This window comes from Calliphora vicina, chromosome 4, assembly GCF_958450345.1.
Source record: "Calliphora vicina chromosome 4, idCalVici1.1, whole genome shotgun sequence".
NCBI classification, from domain to species: Eukaryota; Metazoa; Arthropoda; class Insecta; order Diptera; family Calliphoridae; genus Calliphora; species Calliphora vicina.
The window spans coordinates 106,111,435-106,125,904 of NC_088783.1; the positions used below are offsets into that span (position 1 = coordinate 106,111,435).

General features: G+C 34.4%; 1 protein-coding gene across 1 annotated transcript; it reads left to right on the forward strand.

Annotated features, from left to right (window-relative positions):
• Positions 1–3,024: 3,024 nt before the first annotated feature.
• LOC135957196 (angiopoietin-related protein 2-like) lies at positions 3,025–4,289 on the forward strand. The gene is made up of 4 exons (XM_065507890.1): positions 3,025–3,134; positions 3,199–3,311; positions 3,379–4,029; positions 4,087–4,289. Exons 1-4 carry the CDS (start codon positions 3,078–3,080, stop codon positions 4,226–4,228), a joined length of 963 nt encoding a protein of 320 aa, XP_065363962.1. The 5' UTR covers positions 3,025–3,077; the 3' UTR covers positions 4,229–4,289.
• Positions 4,290–14,470: the final 10,181 nt, after the last annotated feature.

Genomic DNA, 14,470 nt, shown 5'->3' on the forward strand with positions numbered 1-14,470 from the left:
TTAAGTCTTAAGCGAGGATCATAAGGTCGGCAAAGAATTAAAATAAAACTGATTTATTGTGACAATAATTTCCTTTGATAACACAGTGCGACAAATTTCATGTCATCTTCTTTAGCCGCACTGAAATGGGATTACTAGCTCAAATAGAAGAGAAAAATTGCAGGTATTTATATACATCTAGTTCAGCTCCAATGCGAGATACATATACCCAATTTAGAATCAATTAAAGGTATATATATTCTCAATTTAACTTGGGAGAAGATCTTTATACACCCAAAATTTTGCTTCAGCTGGAGTTCTTAATATAGTTTCTATTTAGCATCAATTGAAAAACTTTATAGACTTTCAATTTCAAATTAACTTCAACTGAAGATCACTAATTGCTCCTAGTTTAGCAGCAATGGAAGGTCTTTTTTTACTCCCAATTTAGATACAATTTACGCACTCATTAAAATTTTAGCTACTTTCAATTTAGCATCAAGAATCTTAATGTTGTTGTTGTAGCAGCATGAACAATTTTACTATAACCAATCTAGATGTTCTGGGGTTTCTGCATGTTGTTCAAGTCCAAGAAATTGTGCTACTTCAACAGGATGAGTCCATAAATCCATAGGATAGAGTGAAGTAGGGTTGGCTGAACAGTTAAATATGTGGAGGGTATCATGGGGACCCTGACCACATGCTGGGCATAAGTTAAGGACGGCCGGGTCTAAGTTGTGCCAGATCGACTCTTGTTCCACGCATCAGAATCGGCGTCTGCTATCGGTGGTGGGCGACCTCCAAGTACGACATTCATACGGTATCCTGCTTTCCGAGGAATTGATGACGTCTCTGTGAATGTCGTTCAAAGCTGTCATATACGAGCTGTCATATAATGGATCCTGCACATACCTCTGTATGCTCTCCTCGTATTTCCGTAGGTCCTGACATGCCTCGGGGGAGACTCCAACTGTGAGATGTTGAAGTTTGGATGACTACTTCCCCATGACATCCCAGAAGGAACTGTTGCGTCAATATGACGTTGTGTTCCTTGAACCTTGGTTTCATCGTGAACGTGGTGATCCGAGGTAATTTGAAGGCAGCCTGTGACGGTCCTTCTGGGTATCACTCAACGAAGGCGACCACAGCATAGTAGACCACTGACCGACCAATCGTCTTGTAGGTAGCTAGCAATGTTTCTTTGTTCATACCCCAAGTACTGCCGGCTAGTGCTTTGAGGACCTTGTTCCTATTACGCAGTTTATGCGTGATTGCAGTGGCGTGTGCTGAGGAGGTAAAATGGCTATCAAAAGTGACACCCAAGATTTGCGGGTGGTTCACTGATGGAATTTGTACGCCGTCGACCATGATGCCTAAGTTCAGTTTTACCTAGTTCGTCCAGGTGGTGAAGAGTGTTGCCGATGACTTCGTTGGTGATAACTGCAGGTGAATAAATTGTGGATTTCATTGAGATAACCATTTACCATACCGCAAAGCTCATCAACGTTGTGACCTATTGCCAAAATAGTGCAGTCGTGCGCATACGATTTTATCTCCACTCCCTGTGGGGGCACTGGGACTGAGGGACTCCTTGTTTAATTCTACGGGGATTTGAGCATTTGCCTCTAAACTCCAAGAACGACTGCCTGCCACTGCAGGATGTCCTGGAATAGTGTGGCGTGACTGATAGTGGTGAAGGCTTTCGACAGGTCAAGTGCCACTAGGATAGTCCGTTCACAAGGCCTCTGCTGATTTAACCCCTGTGAGATCTGAGTGAATATGGCGGATAATGCTGTGATGGTACTCTACATCCATGCTGGTGACGAGCTATCTGGGGGAGGAGAAGAGCTTCAAGTGTCTTTGCTACAGGTGACAGGAGTGAAATCGGCCTGTACGATTGTCCCTCACTCGCGATTTTCCCAAGTTTTGGTAATGGGATTACTCGACCCATTTTCCAGACATCGGGTATAGTTAAGCTCCTTACTGACAGGTTAAAAACCATTGTCATATACTCGACTCTCCGCTCGCCCAGGTGTTTTTGCATCAGCATGGATATCCTGTCAGGTCCTATTGCCTTTGAAGGCTTAGCTGTGTTGATCGCTTCTGCAACTTCAGTTGGCATGTAAATTTGTGGTGTGTCCGAGACTGGAAGATCGTGTAGTTTGCGGACGATATTTCTTTTCGCCTTGTCTCTCTCGGGGTGCTTAATGAATTGTCGGCAAAAAGCACGGATATGGTGGTATCTGCAAACTTGATCGCGACCCTATTATCATCCTTCGTTGTCGGATTGGAGAGAGACCGAACTGTGGACCACAACTTGCCAATTCCAGAACATAAGTTGCAGTTCTACAAATGATCCAACCATTTGTTTCGCTTGTCCTCATTTACCAAGCAGCTGATATCGTGGTTCAGCTGGGCTATCCCAGGATCGTCAAGGTTGGTACTTCGAATGTCATCACGCCAGTTATCAAGAATCTTAATCGATTTGGTTTGAGGGCTGGTCTACTTTCATTTCGCATTATGTATATACAACTGAAGGTCTTTAAAAGCTTGTAGCTTAGCACCACTGGCAGGTCCTTATTTACTCCCAATTTAGCTTCCATTTACAGACTATATAAAATCCTATTTTAGCAGCAATTAAAGGTTATTTTAGACTTTCAATTTAGCTTCAATATAGCACCAAAGAAATGTCTTTATTTACTCACAATTTAGTTTCAATTTACAGACTCTATAAAATTCCATTTAAGCTGCATTTGAAGGTTATTGTAGAGTTTCAATTAAGCTTGTGATTTGGATTGTTGGCTAGTCTACTTTCATTTCTTATTGTAATGATTAAGGCTGTTATTTTTTGTAGCACAGTGTAATTGAATACATATGAATTTCACATTTAGTAGCTAGCAATTTCAATTAACTTTGTGGCCTCAAATTCTTATCACATTATAAACATAAAAAGCTGACCTTAACTGATAACATTTGGGAAACCCCCTTAAAAATACCAAAACCCATATAAATACATAATTTAAAGCTATACAATTTAAAGATTCATTTCACATTTAAAGTTTAGCTTTGCAAGTATTAACATCACATTTTAAATTAAAATGTTTACCAAATCTTTAATTGTTATAATATTTAATATATTTTTCTATCAGCAAGTGGTAACTGAAAAATATCTATTCAAATTCTCTAATAACTACTTTTAAATATTTAACTAATTTTCAGAGCACGCAGTCTTGTGATCTAGAAGATTTTTATTCACATTTCTTTGGCCAACTGGAGAGTGTCAAGAAATCGGTGGAGATTTTAAATACAAGGCTGGATATCATCACAGACAGGTATATAATAAAAATCCTACAGTCAACTAAAAAATATTACATAATTTTAAATTGTTATTTTTGCCAGACATTCCGCCTTTATGTTCAAAAGCCAAACTACAGATGAAAATGTTGAAACTTCCGCCAATATTTCCAAGCCCATATTTGACATACGCTATGATGACATGCCCAAACATTGTGCTAAACATATAACAGCCAGCTCCTGTGTCGAGGCCACCCAATGCACTCGATCTAGTGGCATCTATAACATTACCGTTAAACGCTATAGCAATGAATCTCTTAATGTTTTCTGTGATACGCACAATTTCGCTGGCGATTGGCTGTACATACTTAAACGTGTTGATGGTTCCGAGAATTTTAATCGCCCTTGGCTCGATTATGTTAAGGGTTTCGGCAATGTGGCCGGTGAGTACTGGATTGGCTTGGAGCATTTGCATGCTCTCACTAACTACAATGGACCGCAAGAGCTAAATATTTATATGGAGAATTTTGAGGGCCGGCAGGTATTTGCACGTTACGACAATTTCGTGGTGGGCAATGCCAGTGAGAATTACAAATTGAAATCATTGGGCCGCTACTGGGGTACGGCTGGTGATAGTTTGTTTAAGCAATTGGGCGCTCAATTCAGTACGCATGATTTCGATAACGATGAGCTGAAAGATACAAATTGTGCGGCTGCGCGTAAGGGTGGTTTTTGGTTTAAGGATTGTTCTAAAGCGTAAGTTTTTATGCAGTTTTTATGTGTTAATATGAAATAATTCATCAATATTTTCAGCAATCCTATGGGTCGTTATCTGCGCGGCAAATATACCAATCTTTATGAGGGCTCTTACTGGCGCACCTTTGATGGTGAAAACTATTCGCAAAAGACTATAATTTATATGATTAGAAGGCAAACTATTGTTAATTATTTGTAAGAAACTGAAAGGAATTGTTTTTAATAAAAACCAGACTGAATATTTAGTTTAATAATTTGGATTTAGATAGTTTTTTTTTACAATATTTTAATTTTATGTTGTTTAAAAGGTTTTTATTACACTATGCAACAAATGAAGACTTTTGGAAAAACACAAGATCATGACAGTATATGTTCGACTCTACTACCAAAGGGTAGTAAAACCCTATACTTAGTTTGCCCATTTTGGTGACCGATTTTTTTTTATGGGCCCCCAAAGTTTCTGAAAATCAGTGGGGCCTCTAAAAAAGGTGTCATCAGTTTTTGGTTAACAGCTAATTCAGACTTTGTGATACGGCTTAACTTTATATGGCAATAATATAGCTAAGAGTCCGCCAAATAAACTTTGTTCAAATTTGTTTCCAAAAAATAGCTTTTCCGTGCACCTTTCTTGAAAAAATATAGGAAGAAAAAATTTTTTTTTTACTTTTTTTAGAATAACTTCCAGGGACTCCTAATTTTTCAATAAAAATATTTTGCAAAGTTGTAGCTACGGCTGAATAACTCTTGTGAACATATCAATGCAATCCGAACAAATCTACGCATTCTAAATAGCTATCAAAAATCACTTTGTAGCTTAAAAATTTTAGTTTTTTACTATTTTTTGACTCTAAAACAAAAATGTTTTTAAAAATGTATGTTCGAGTGTATACTTCTCTATTGTGCTGGAATAACGAAGAATGGGCAAATCATTATCGGTATGATCCGGGAGCATCACTTTATCCAATCTTGATCACGCAAGACCGGCATGATGCAAGATATGAAAAAACATCAAAATTTTTGAAAGTGGGCAAGGTTTGTGGAGCTTCTGAAAAGTAAATATAAGCTTTTTATGTAAGTTTTTTATATCGGTGGAAACCTTATGACTTGGAGATTGGCTTTTTAGTGAACTGAATGAATTTTGTGTTTTTTCGGACGTATTTTACCTTAAAAACTAACTATATAATATATAATTATAAAATGGTGATTTTCAATCAAGAAAAATAAAAACTTTAAATTAATGTAAAATTTGAACAGTTACAGACATCACAATAAAATTTGGAAGTAATATAGATCAAAATGTTCTTAAGTCAATGGCATCACTAATGTTGCCATTCTTTGTTTTCAAACATCAAAATTCCTAAAACGGGGAAAATGTGTTCCAAAAACTGATTTTTTTTAGAAAATAGTCCACTTTGACGTTATTTACAGTATGATAGTAAAAACGTTTTGTATGTATATAAGCAATATATAGGGCTATACAAATATGACGAGCTTTTGAGGATCGGTGCTTTGCGTTTTTAGAATTTTTTACTCAAACCTAAAATTTTGTTTCAAAATTGGCCAAGTTTGGATAGGGCTGGGGTGTACAATGCCCGCTTAAGTTAGTCAAGTTTTACTTTATACGTTTTTGCATTAAGTTCTCTTTCCAGATCATAAAAAAATGTATATAGCCACGAAGAAAATTAGTGTTTTATAAATTAAAAAAAATATGGGGACTTTTTTGGGAAAAAACTTAAAAAACACACGCATACAAAGTTGAAATATATAAAAAAGATGCTTCAACTTTTAATGCGTGTAACTTTTTATAGGGGCGAAATAATTGTTATTATTTTCTTTAGAATTTTATCGCAAATATACGTCGTATTTAAAAAACAAATTTCGACCTTTCGTTGGCCCATCATATATAAAATACAAAAAAAGATCGAACAAAATTTAAAAAAAAATTAAACTTTAATATCTCTTGAACTAAAAGAGATACCTACAGATAAAAGAACAGTTTTGTAGACCTTCTCAACTACTATCTACATTTTAAATTTCAGCTCATTCGAATCATAAATGACTTTTTGGCGATTTTTTTTAAATGTGTGACATTGAGGGTCCACTCACTGATCCCCATTCCGAACACCTCAGCCGAGTAAATAATACAGCACAACATAGATGTGTGGACTTGATCATACAATTTTAACAAAAAATCTTTGTTTTAGCGTAAAAAAATAGTAAAAACGAAAATTGTTAAGGTACAAAGTGATCTTTATGTGCTATTTAGAGTGACTAGACACGTTCAGAATGCATTGATATGTTCTCAAGAGTTATTCAGATTTACCGTAGCTGCAACTTTGCAAAATATTTTTATTGAAAAATTAGGAGTCCCTGGAAGTTATTCTAAAAAAAGTAAAAAAAAATTTTTTCTTCCTATATTTTTTCAACAAAAGTGCACGAAAAAGCAATTTTTTGGAAAAAAATTTTAACAAAATTTATTGGCGGAATCTTAGCTATATTATTGTCATATAAAGTTAAGCCGTATCACAAAGTCTGAATTAGCTGTTAACCAAAAACTGATGACACCTTTTTTAGAGGCCCAACTGATTTTCAGAAACTTTGGGGGCCCATAAAAAAAAATCGGTCACCAAAATGGACAAACTGAGTATAGGGTTTTACTACCCTTTGGTAGTAGAGTCGAACCTATATAGTCATGATCGTGTGTTTTTTTCACTGTTGCACTGTGTTATTTATGTAAACAATTTAGGTTTTTATAAAGTGTCATTGTGGCTTCTATTGTAGATCTTTAGCTTTAACGGCAGATCTTTAGATACTACCAATATATCTTTAATTCATTTCTATGCTCTATGACATGGTACAGTACTCTAAAGTAGGAGAAGACCCGAAATGTGCATTGTTGGAGGAATAAATTTACGAATCTACCTTCAGAACCCTAAATGACGAAGCCCTCACATGGATTATGCTTAACTTTTAGATCACCTTAATTCACAATATCGAGTCTTAGTCTAATTAACAGCTTAATCTGGCGCGCAATCACCTTTAAACGTCGTAATTATATAGAAAGCAGACTGTTATGGCTTCATAGTATTTATCGATCGTATCTTAAATTATCTCTTCCGATACCCTCCAACTTACACGAAGCATAGTGGAAATTCCATGAAACTATCACAGTTCGGTGTCGTAAACGAGTCTGAAGTTCCATCCCTAATGACCCATGGATTACCCAGCTGAATGAAGATATCATCAGGTTGGTTAATGAGAACAACTGCAATTGAGTTTCAGCTAGACGATGAAGGAAATATCCGATATATTGAATTCTTTAAGGCGCTCGAGTGCTTTTTGATGGGTTTTTATATAGAGCAACCTGAGAGAATCAAAACGAATCCAGGTGTTATTCGCATACTTCGCAATATTCCAGACTCAGGCACAACTCAGCTTTTAACGCCAACTGAAGTCGCAGATCAAAGCAGCCAAAGCTATTTACCCGGAAGGTATATCCATGCTGTTGTTTCAATCCCTTACCGTGCCGAGAATTGAGATACTGACATGGATTTTAAACCTGTCAGTGAGGAGAGTGTTACCGCTACTCAAATTTGGAAAATATGCGACTGAGAGACAAACACAATGGCCAACAACATGAAGAGGTGGAAAGTGAATTATCTGATCGATTAAAGAAAATCCGGCATAATTAAGCAAGGAGTTCCTCAGGGAGCCACTTCTGTTTAACAACTATGTAATGTCTGCTACTCTGTCTTAAGAAATGTCAAAAGTTTTGTGGAAATTCTCTTGGAACACACGACAAAACGTAGGTTCTCCAAATCAAGGAGCATAATGTCAGGTTGACAAAACAGTTCCTCCTACGATGTTTGGGAGAACAGAGCTGTTTCAAGCAAATATAATATCACAGGTCGCATACGTCAGCTTTTCCCGATAGTTAAATCGGACACCATCATTTCTATTGGAATGTTGAACTACGATAATGGCGCAAGTCCAAAGCAGACATATGAAAACCATAATAATAGTTCTGGTACAACGGAAATCAAGGTGTCGTGCCCAATTTATGCCCAATATGTGGTTAGGGTTCTCATGGCCTCACAATTCCACAAAATAGCAATATTTGCCATTCATATTCATTTAATTATAGACCAAGACTATTGGAGATTGGGGCAATCTCTGAATGGGGTTGTGCGAATAGAGTCGACTTTAATGAACGCAAGTTTCCATATTGTATGTTGGATGAACATCAGATCATGCTGCGCATGACAGATCATGTTGCTTCCTCTCTGTTTATGGATGCTGTAAATATGAAAAAATCATAAGCTCTTGATGTTCTAGGCATGAGTATTCAAGTCTCGAAGGAAATATTCTAAATCGGTGTAGGAAATACTTCACTCCATCTGATCTCCTTATTATCCGACCTAAAATTGAATACAACTCTCATGTGTGGACTGGTGCTTCTTTTGGAGTTACTCGACCGCGTATAGGCGAGAGCGAAGGTGCTTATCGGTGACAGTACTGTATCCAGCTATATTGACTCACTAGAACATCGTCGCAATGTGGTTTGTGTTTCACTGTTCTACCGATACTACAAAAGAATGTGCTCTGCAGAAATTAGTAGTTTTTTTCAGCAAGGCTTTATCAATTTGTGGTCAACTGGACATTGGATCGCACAACACATTACAGGGAAATTTCGTTCTTTAGCCGTACAGTCTATATGTGGAATAAGCTTCCTGCCGAAGTCTTTCCTTTCATTTTCAATATAGGAAAATTCAAATGAAGTGTCCACAAATACTTCATTCAAATGAAGTGGCGCAAAAGTAAACTTTCGATGTTTTTTGGCTGTAATTAAAACAAAAAATTAAAAACTTTGATTCCTCTTGTGGATTATTTTTATTTGGTCTTTTAATTTTTTTTACATCAAGTCGAGAATATGATGTCATGTAAATGGCCGCCGCCACAGTTGATTGTCATTTGAGCCCTTTTTATGGCATTTTCCATCACTTTGGCCAAAACTTCCGGCGATAGGTCCTCACATTCTTGACGGATATTGTGTTTAAGAGCTGTAAGAGTCTGAGGCTTGTTGACATAAACCCGCGACTTCAAAATGCCCCACAAAAAGAAGTCTGGAGCGGTCAAATCAGGCGATCTTGCTGGCCAGTGCAAATCGCCAAAACGGGAGATTAGGCGCCCGGGAAATGCATCCTTCAGCATATCGGTTGTGGCACGTGCAGTGTGTGCCGTTGCACCGTGCTGTTGGAACCACATGTTTTCCAATCCCAATTCATCAAGTTGCGGTAAAAAGATCTCGTTGATCATTGCTCTGTAGCGCCCACCATTCTCAGTAGCCGTTTGGCCCGCGACGTCTTCGAAGAAAAAAGGTCCGATGACTCCTCCAGCGAAAACAGCACACCATACAGTGACTTTGAGCGGGTGTAATGGCTCTTCGTGGGTTACACGCGGATTTTCAGTGCCCCAGAAGCGTAAATTTTGCTTATTTACGTACCCGCTACAATGGAAATGGGCCTCACCACTCATGATTATTTTTGATGAAAAATCATCTTCCTCTTGGTGGTGATTAAGGTCAAATAGTCAGCAATATTCCGCGTTCTGGAGCAGTGTAGCGTAACATTGTTTATTAACGTGTATTTCGCATGTGTTTACTACAAAAAATGTCAAAACAGAACTGACATTAGGGGCCAATCGCAAAATTTATAGCATTTTCTGATAGGAGGATTACTTTTGCGCCACCTTTATTTTCCTAGTTTCAATACAATGCATTGTATAAGTAGGAATCATCCCTTGAGTGCTGGTCCAATCTTCAATTTAATTCTATTTACAAAAGCACAAGCCCACGCAGTTGAGCAATTACAATTGCCCAATTCACAACTGGTGTTGTAGCGTTGTATCGTTGTATGTCGTAATTTTTTTTATTAATGTTTTGTTTTTGTTTCGAAAAATTTGTTTGAAAAATATTTACGACATACAACGATACAACGCTACAACACCAGTTGTGAATTGGGCAAATGATTCAAAGTTTAAACAATTTCATACTTTGATGTTTGATATTTAAAATTTTCAAGTCATTATTATACAAATTTCAAAACCGTTAACTCTCCTAAATCATACAAAAGAGAATATGATAATTTTTTAATGAATTTCAAATTTTAATGAAAGTAACGGTTAAAAGAATACAATGGAAAGGTCATAATTTGAATATCAAAAGATTTGAGAAAGAATACAAATCTTTGAGAAAAAATTATTTCTATAAATTTGCAGTCAAGCGAAAATTTAAAAAGAAATAACACAACATTTTTATAATAAAAAAATAAGGGAAAAATGAAAGAGAAAATAAACAAACACTTGCAACTGCCACTTCAGTCAGTCTCTGGACAGGCAACAAGTGTGAGTGTAAGCAACAATGCGCACTGTTGCATTTAGACAATAAAGTTGGCCATATTTGGAAGCCATGCTGGTTTGTTTTAAAGCTTTTGTTTTAAAGTTTTATTATAATTTTTAAGAGTTTCTTTTCATTATACTGCTGCATAATTTAATTATAGGTTTTAAAGCATTGCTGTTTGACTTTGACGTTTGGCAGCCATTTTAATTGTTGCAAAGTTGCATACATTTGGAATAATATTTTGTTTATAACTGAGAGAATACCATTTTATTTTTTGTAACAGCCACCTGCTGTTTTAATGTAAAAGTTGCTGCTATTATTTTCCCAAATGGCGCTTCTTATGTTTGGCTTTTTTCAAAAGCTCTTGAGACACACATGTCCTCACTCCTCAATCACTCGCAACAATTCAATTCCTTTTCAAAAAAACATTGTTCATTGATAATGCCCCTTAGGAGTTGTTTTGCCTTTGAGTGTGACAAGTAAGTAAAAAAGTACCCGCATTTAGTGAAATTGATTTTTAAAACTTATTCATTTTATGGCTGTAGTTGATGATTTTGAATTAAAAATTTAATGGTTTTGCTTCATTAAAATACCCTGCTGTTTGCAATTCCAAAAATCATCTACTTATCTCGACATGTGTTGAACTGAAGATAAAACTGAAATCACAAATCACCCTTTCCCAAGACTGTTTCCACCAATATAGTGATAATGATAGGTTAAATTAGTTAAGCAAAGCTCTGTTGGGTCCGATTTGGTTCAAACTACCCTTGTTATTGGCAAGTTGAGCTTTGGCTAGAGTCTCTGGTTCAAGGGAGGATCTAAGGTAGATATCAATAATCCCTTCCAGAGTCTTCAGCAGAAAACAAGACAGGTTTATTGGTCCAAAGAGTTTAGGGTTACAGTGAGATGTTTTATCTCTCCCTTTGGAATGAAAACTACCTTATATACAGACCATCTTGAGGGTACATTAGATAGGAACAGATCTGATCTAAAGTTTATTAATGGGTGAATAGTGAACAGAAAGAAAAATGTCTTTCAAAAATTAAAAATTTCAGTTGTTTTTATTGTTCTTTTAACAGTTTTTTTTAGAAATATAGCCGAATAAACAGCCGAGTAATTTGTTGATATTCTAATTTTATATTTATTTTTTAAATTTAAGGGCCTTTTTTTATTTTGTAACAAAGATCATTCTGTTTTTAACCGTATAATTATTCGACTAATTTGTAAGTAACCATTAAAAATACGAAAAATTCTTAATACAGAAACGTTTTTACTTATTATAGCGATTATTCGGTTAGTTATTCGTATAATTATTCGACTAATTTGTAAGTATCCATTAATAATTCAAATAATTCTTAAAAATTTGTTTAAAAAACCAAAGAAAATTTTTTGATTTCATTAGAACCCAGAAATTATTCGGTTTTTTTTAAATATATCCGAATAATTCTTGACATTTTCTTATAAAATGTATAATTTTTTATTATTTTTGTAATTAATGCCTTTATTGTAATTATTTAGTAAAAATACCGATTAATCGTTTTTTTATTCGTAAAATTAATCGATTAATTTTTAAGTAACTATTCAAAACCCCAATAATTCTCAGAAATTTATTAAAAAAAGTAAAAATTTCCGTCGATATTATTGTTATATAGGAAGAAAATATATTATTCGGATTTTTAGAATATATCCGATTAAAAAACCGAATATATTTTTGAAATTTGTGTTGAAATTTTTTATGTTTAAGGGCTTATTGGAATTACTTAGTAGAGATTACAATTAAGAGTTTTTTAATCGTGCAATTATTCGATTATTTTGTAAGTAACATATAAATAATAGTTAATCTATATATGGGGCATTTCATGTCAAGTGAACCAACTTTTGAAATCGATGTCTTCCGATCGGGATGAAATTTGCACCAAGGTTAGCTCTATTGGATAGTAACTCAGACACAATTTTTCAACAACATCGGTCGAGAACTCTCTGAGTTATAGGGGGTAAAATTTTGACAATTTGGTCAAACAGGGGTTTTTTCTTATCCATGTAACTTATTACCTATTGTTCTTAGCAAAATGTGTCCCAAATAGTATAGATAGCTATTTCTTCGATCTTTCGAAAAAAAATATTTAAAAAAAAAAATAAAAAATGTTTAATATTTTTTTTCCGAAATCAAAAACTTTTTTGACTTTTTTTTAAAATGGGTCCTTTTTTTTTTTTTTCTTAAAATAAAGTTTAGATATTTTCCTTGAACACCTACTTGGTCGCTTAGTGGGATGCGAGTGGGATATCTATCAAAATAAATATTTTGTAACTCAAAACATAAAATTTTTGACTTTTTTTGCAAAATCAAAAACTTTGTTGACTTTTTTTTTTCAAAATGGACCCTTTTTTAATCTTTTTTTTTAGGTCAAACAAAAGCTTAGATATTATCCTTGAAGACCCTTTTGGTCGCTTAGTGGGATGCGAGTGGGATATCTATCAAAATAAATATTTTTTAACTCAAGACTTACAATTTTTGACTTTTTTTTTTGCAAATACGATTTTTTTCCAAATGGGCCCTTTTTTTTAGTCAAAAGAAAGCTTAGGTCCATTCCTTTAAGATATTTTTAGTCCCTTAGTGGGATGCGAGTGGGATATCTATCAAAATAAATATTTTGTAACGCAAGACATAAAATTTTTTAATTTTTTTTTGCAAAATCAAAATTTTTTTCCAATATGGGCCCTAAAAAATAGTCAAAAAAGTTTTTGATTTCGGAAAAAAAATATTAAAATTTTTTTATTTTTTTTTTTTAAATATTTTTTTTCGAAAGATCGAAGAAATAGCTATCTATACTATTTGGGACACATTTTGCTAAGAACAATAGGTAATAAGTTACATGGATAAGAAAAAATCCCTGTTTGACCAAATTGTCAAAATTTTACCCCCTATAACTCAGAGAGTTCTCGACCGATGTTGTTGAAAAATTGTGTCTGAGTTACTATCCAATAGAGCTAACCTTGGTGCAAATTTCATCCCGATCGGAAGACATCGATTTCAAAAGTTGGTTCACTTGACATGAAATGCCCCATATGTATAAATGAAAATAATAAATCGGTTTTGTTAGATATATAACCGAATAATGTTTCGACATTTCCTTCAAGATTTTTAAATATTTTATATTCAAGGAACTAATTATTATTATTAGGGGGCGGATTTTCATGCATTTATTATTGGAAAATATGCGCCTAAAATATGCTATAAAAAAATCAAAATATGACCTAAAAATTTAAAAAATATGCACTTATATTTTTGTGCAGAAACATAAAATAATTAAGTATGGAATTCGAAATGTCCAAAAAATACACAACACTGTTGCCAGCAGTTAGAACTCTTTAAATTATACAAGGAATTAAACAATTAAAGTTCTAAAACTATTTTTAAAATAACTTTTCTTCTGAAAAAACGATATATTAAATGTAATATCTTGGTATGAATACTTGTTTAAAGCCATAGAGCTTCTATATTGTGACTTTCCTTTTAAAATCATCAATATTTTGATCGTGCTGTAAAGTAGCACCCAACCTTAATTTTTATCTCGTAATAACCCAGCAATTAAGCAATTAGTAAACGGAAATTGTTAATAATGTCTGATCACTTGGCTGACTCTAATTCATATATTTTGGGTCATTTGATGTGCTATTTGTAACGCAGAGAGAAGTCAAATATACATCCCATGTAATCTAGCATAAAGACAATTGTCACTTAAGTGTCTCTATGTAATCTATAGTGTAGGGACTTTAAACTTTAATTGTGTAGTGCATTTGTCTCTAAGTTATCCAAAATCACTAGTTTACGACAGTCTAGTAGAACAGCTTGGAAATGACTGTCAGGAGCAGTTACTGTGTAGGTGAAGTTACTAAATCTTTCGATAACGAAATTTCTTATAAATCGAATTTGCAATGAAAACAAATATGAATGTTTTCGACACATTTAATGAATTTTTGATACTTAAAAAAACTAAAATTTTTTGAAGAAAAATGTTTTGAAATGATAATTTTCAATTACTG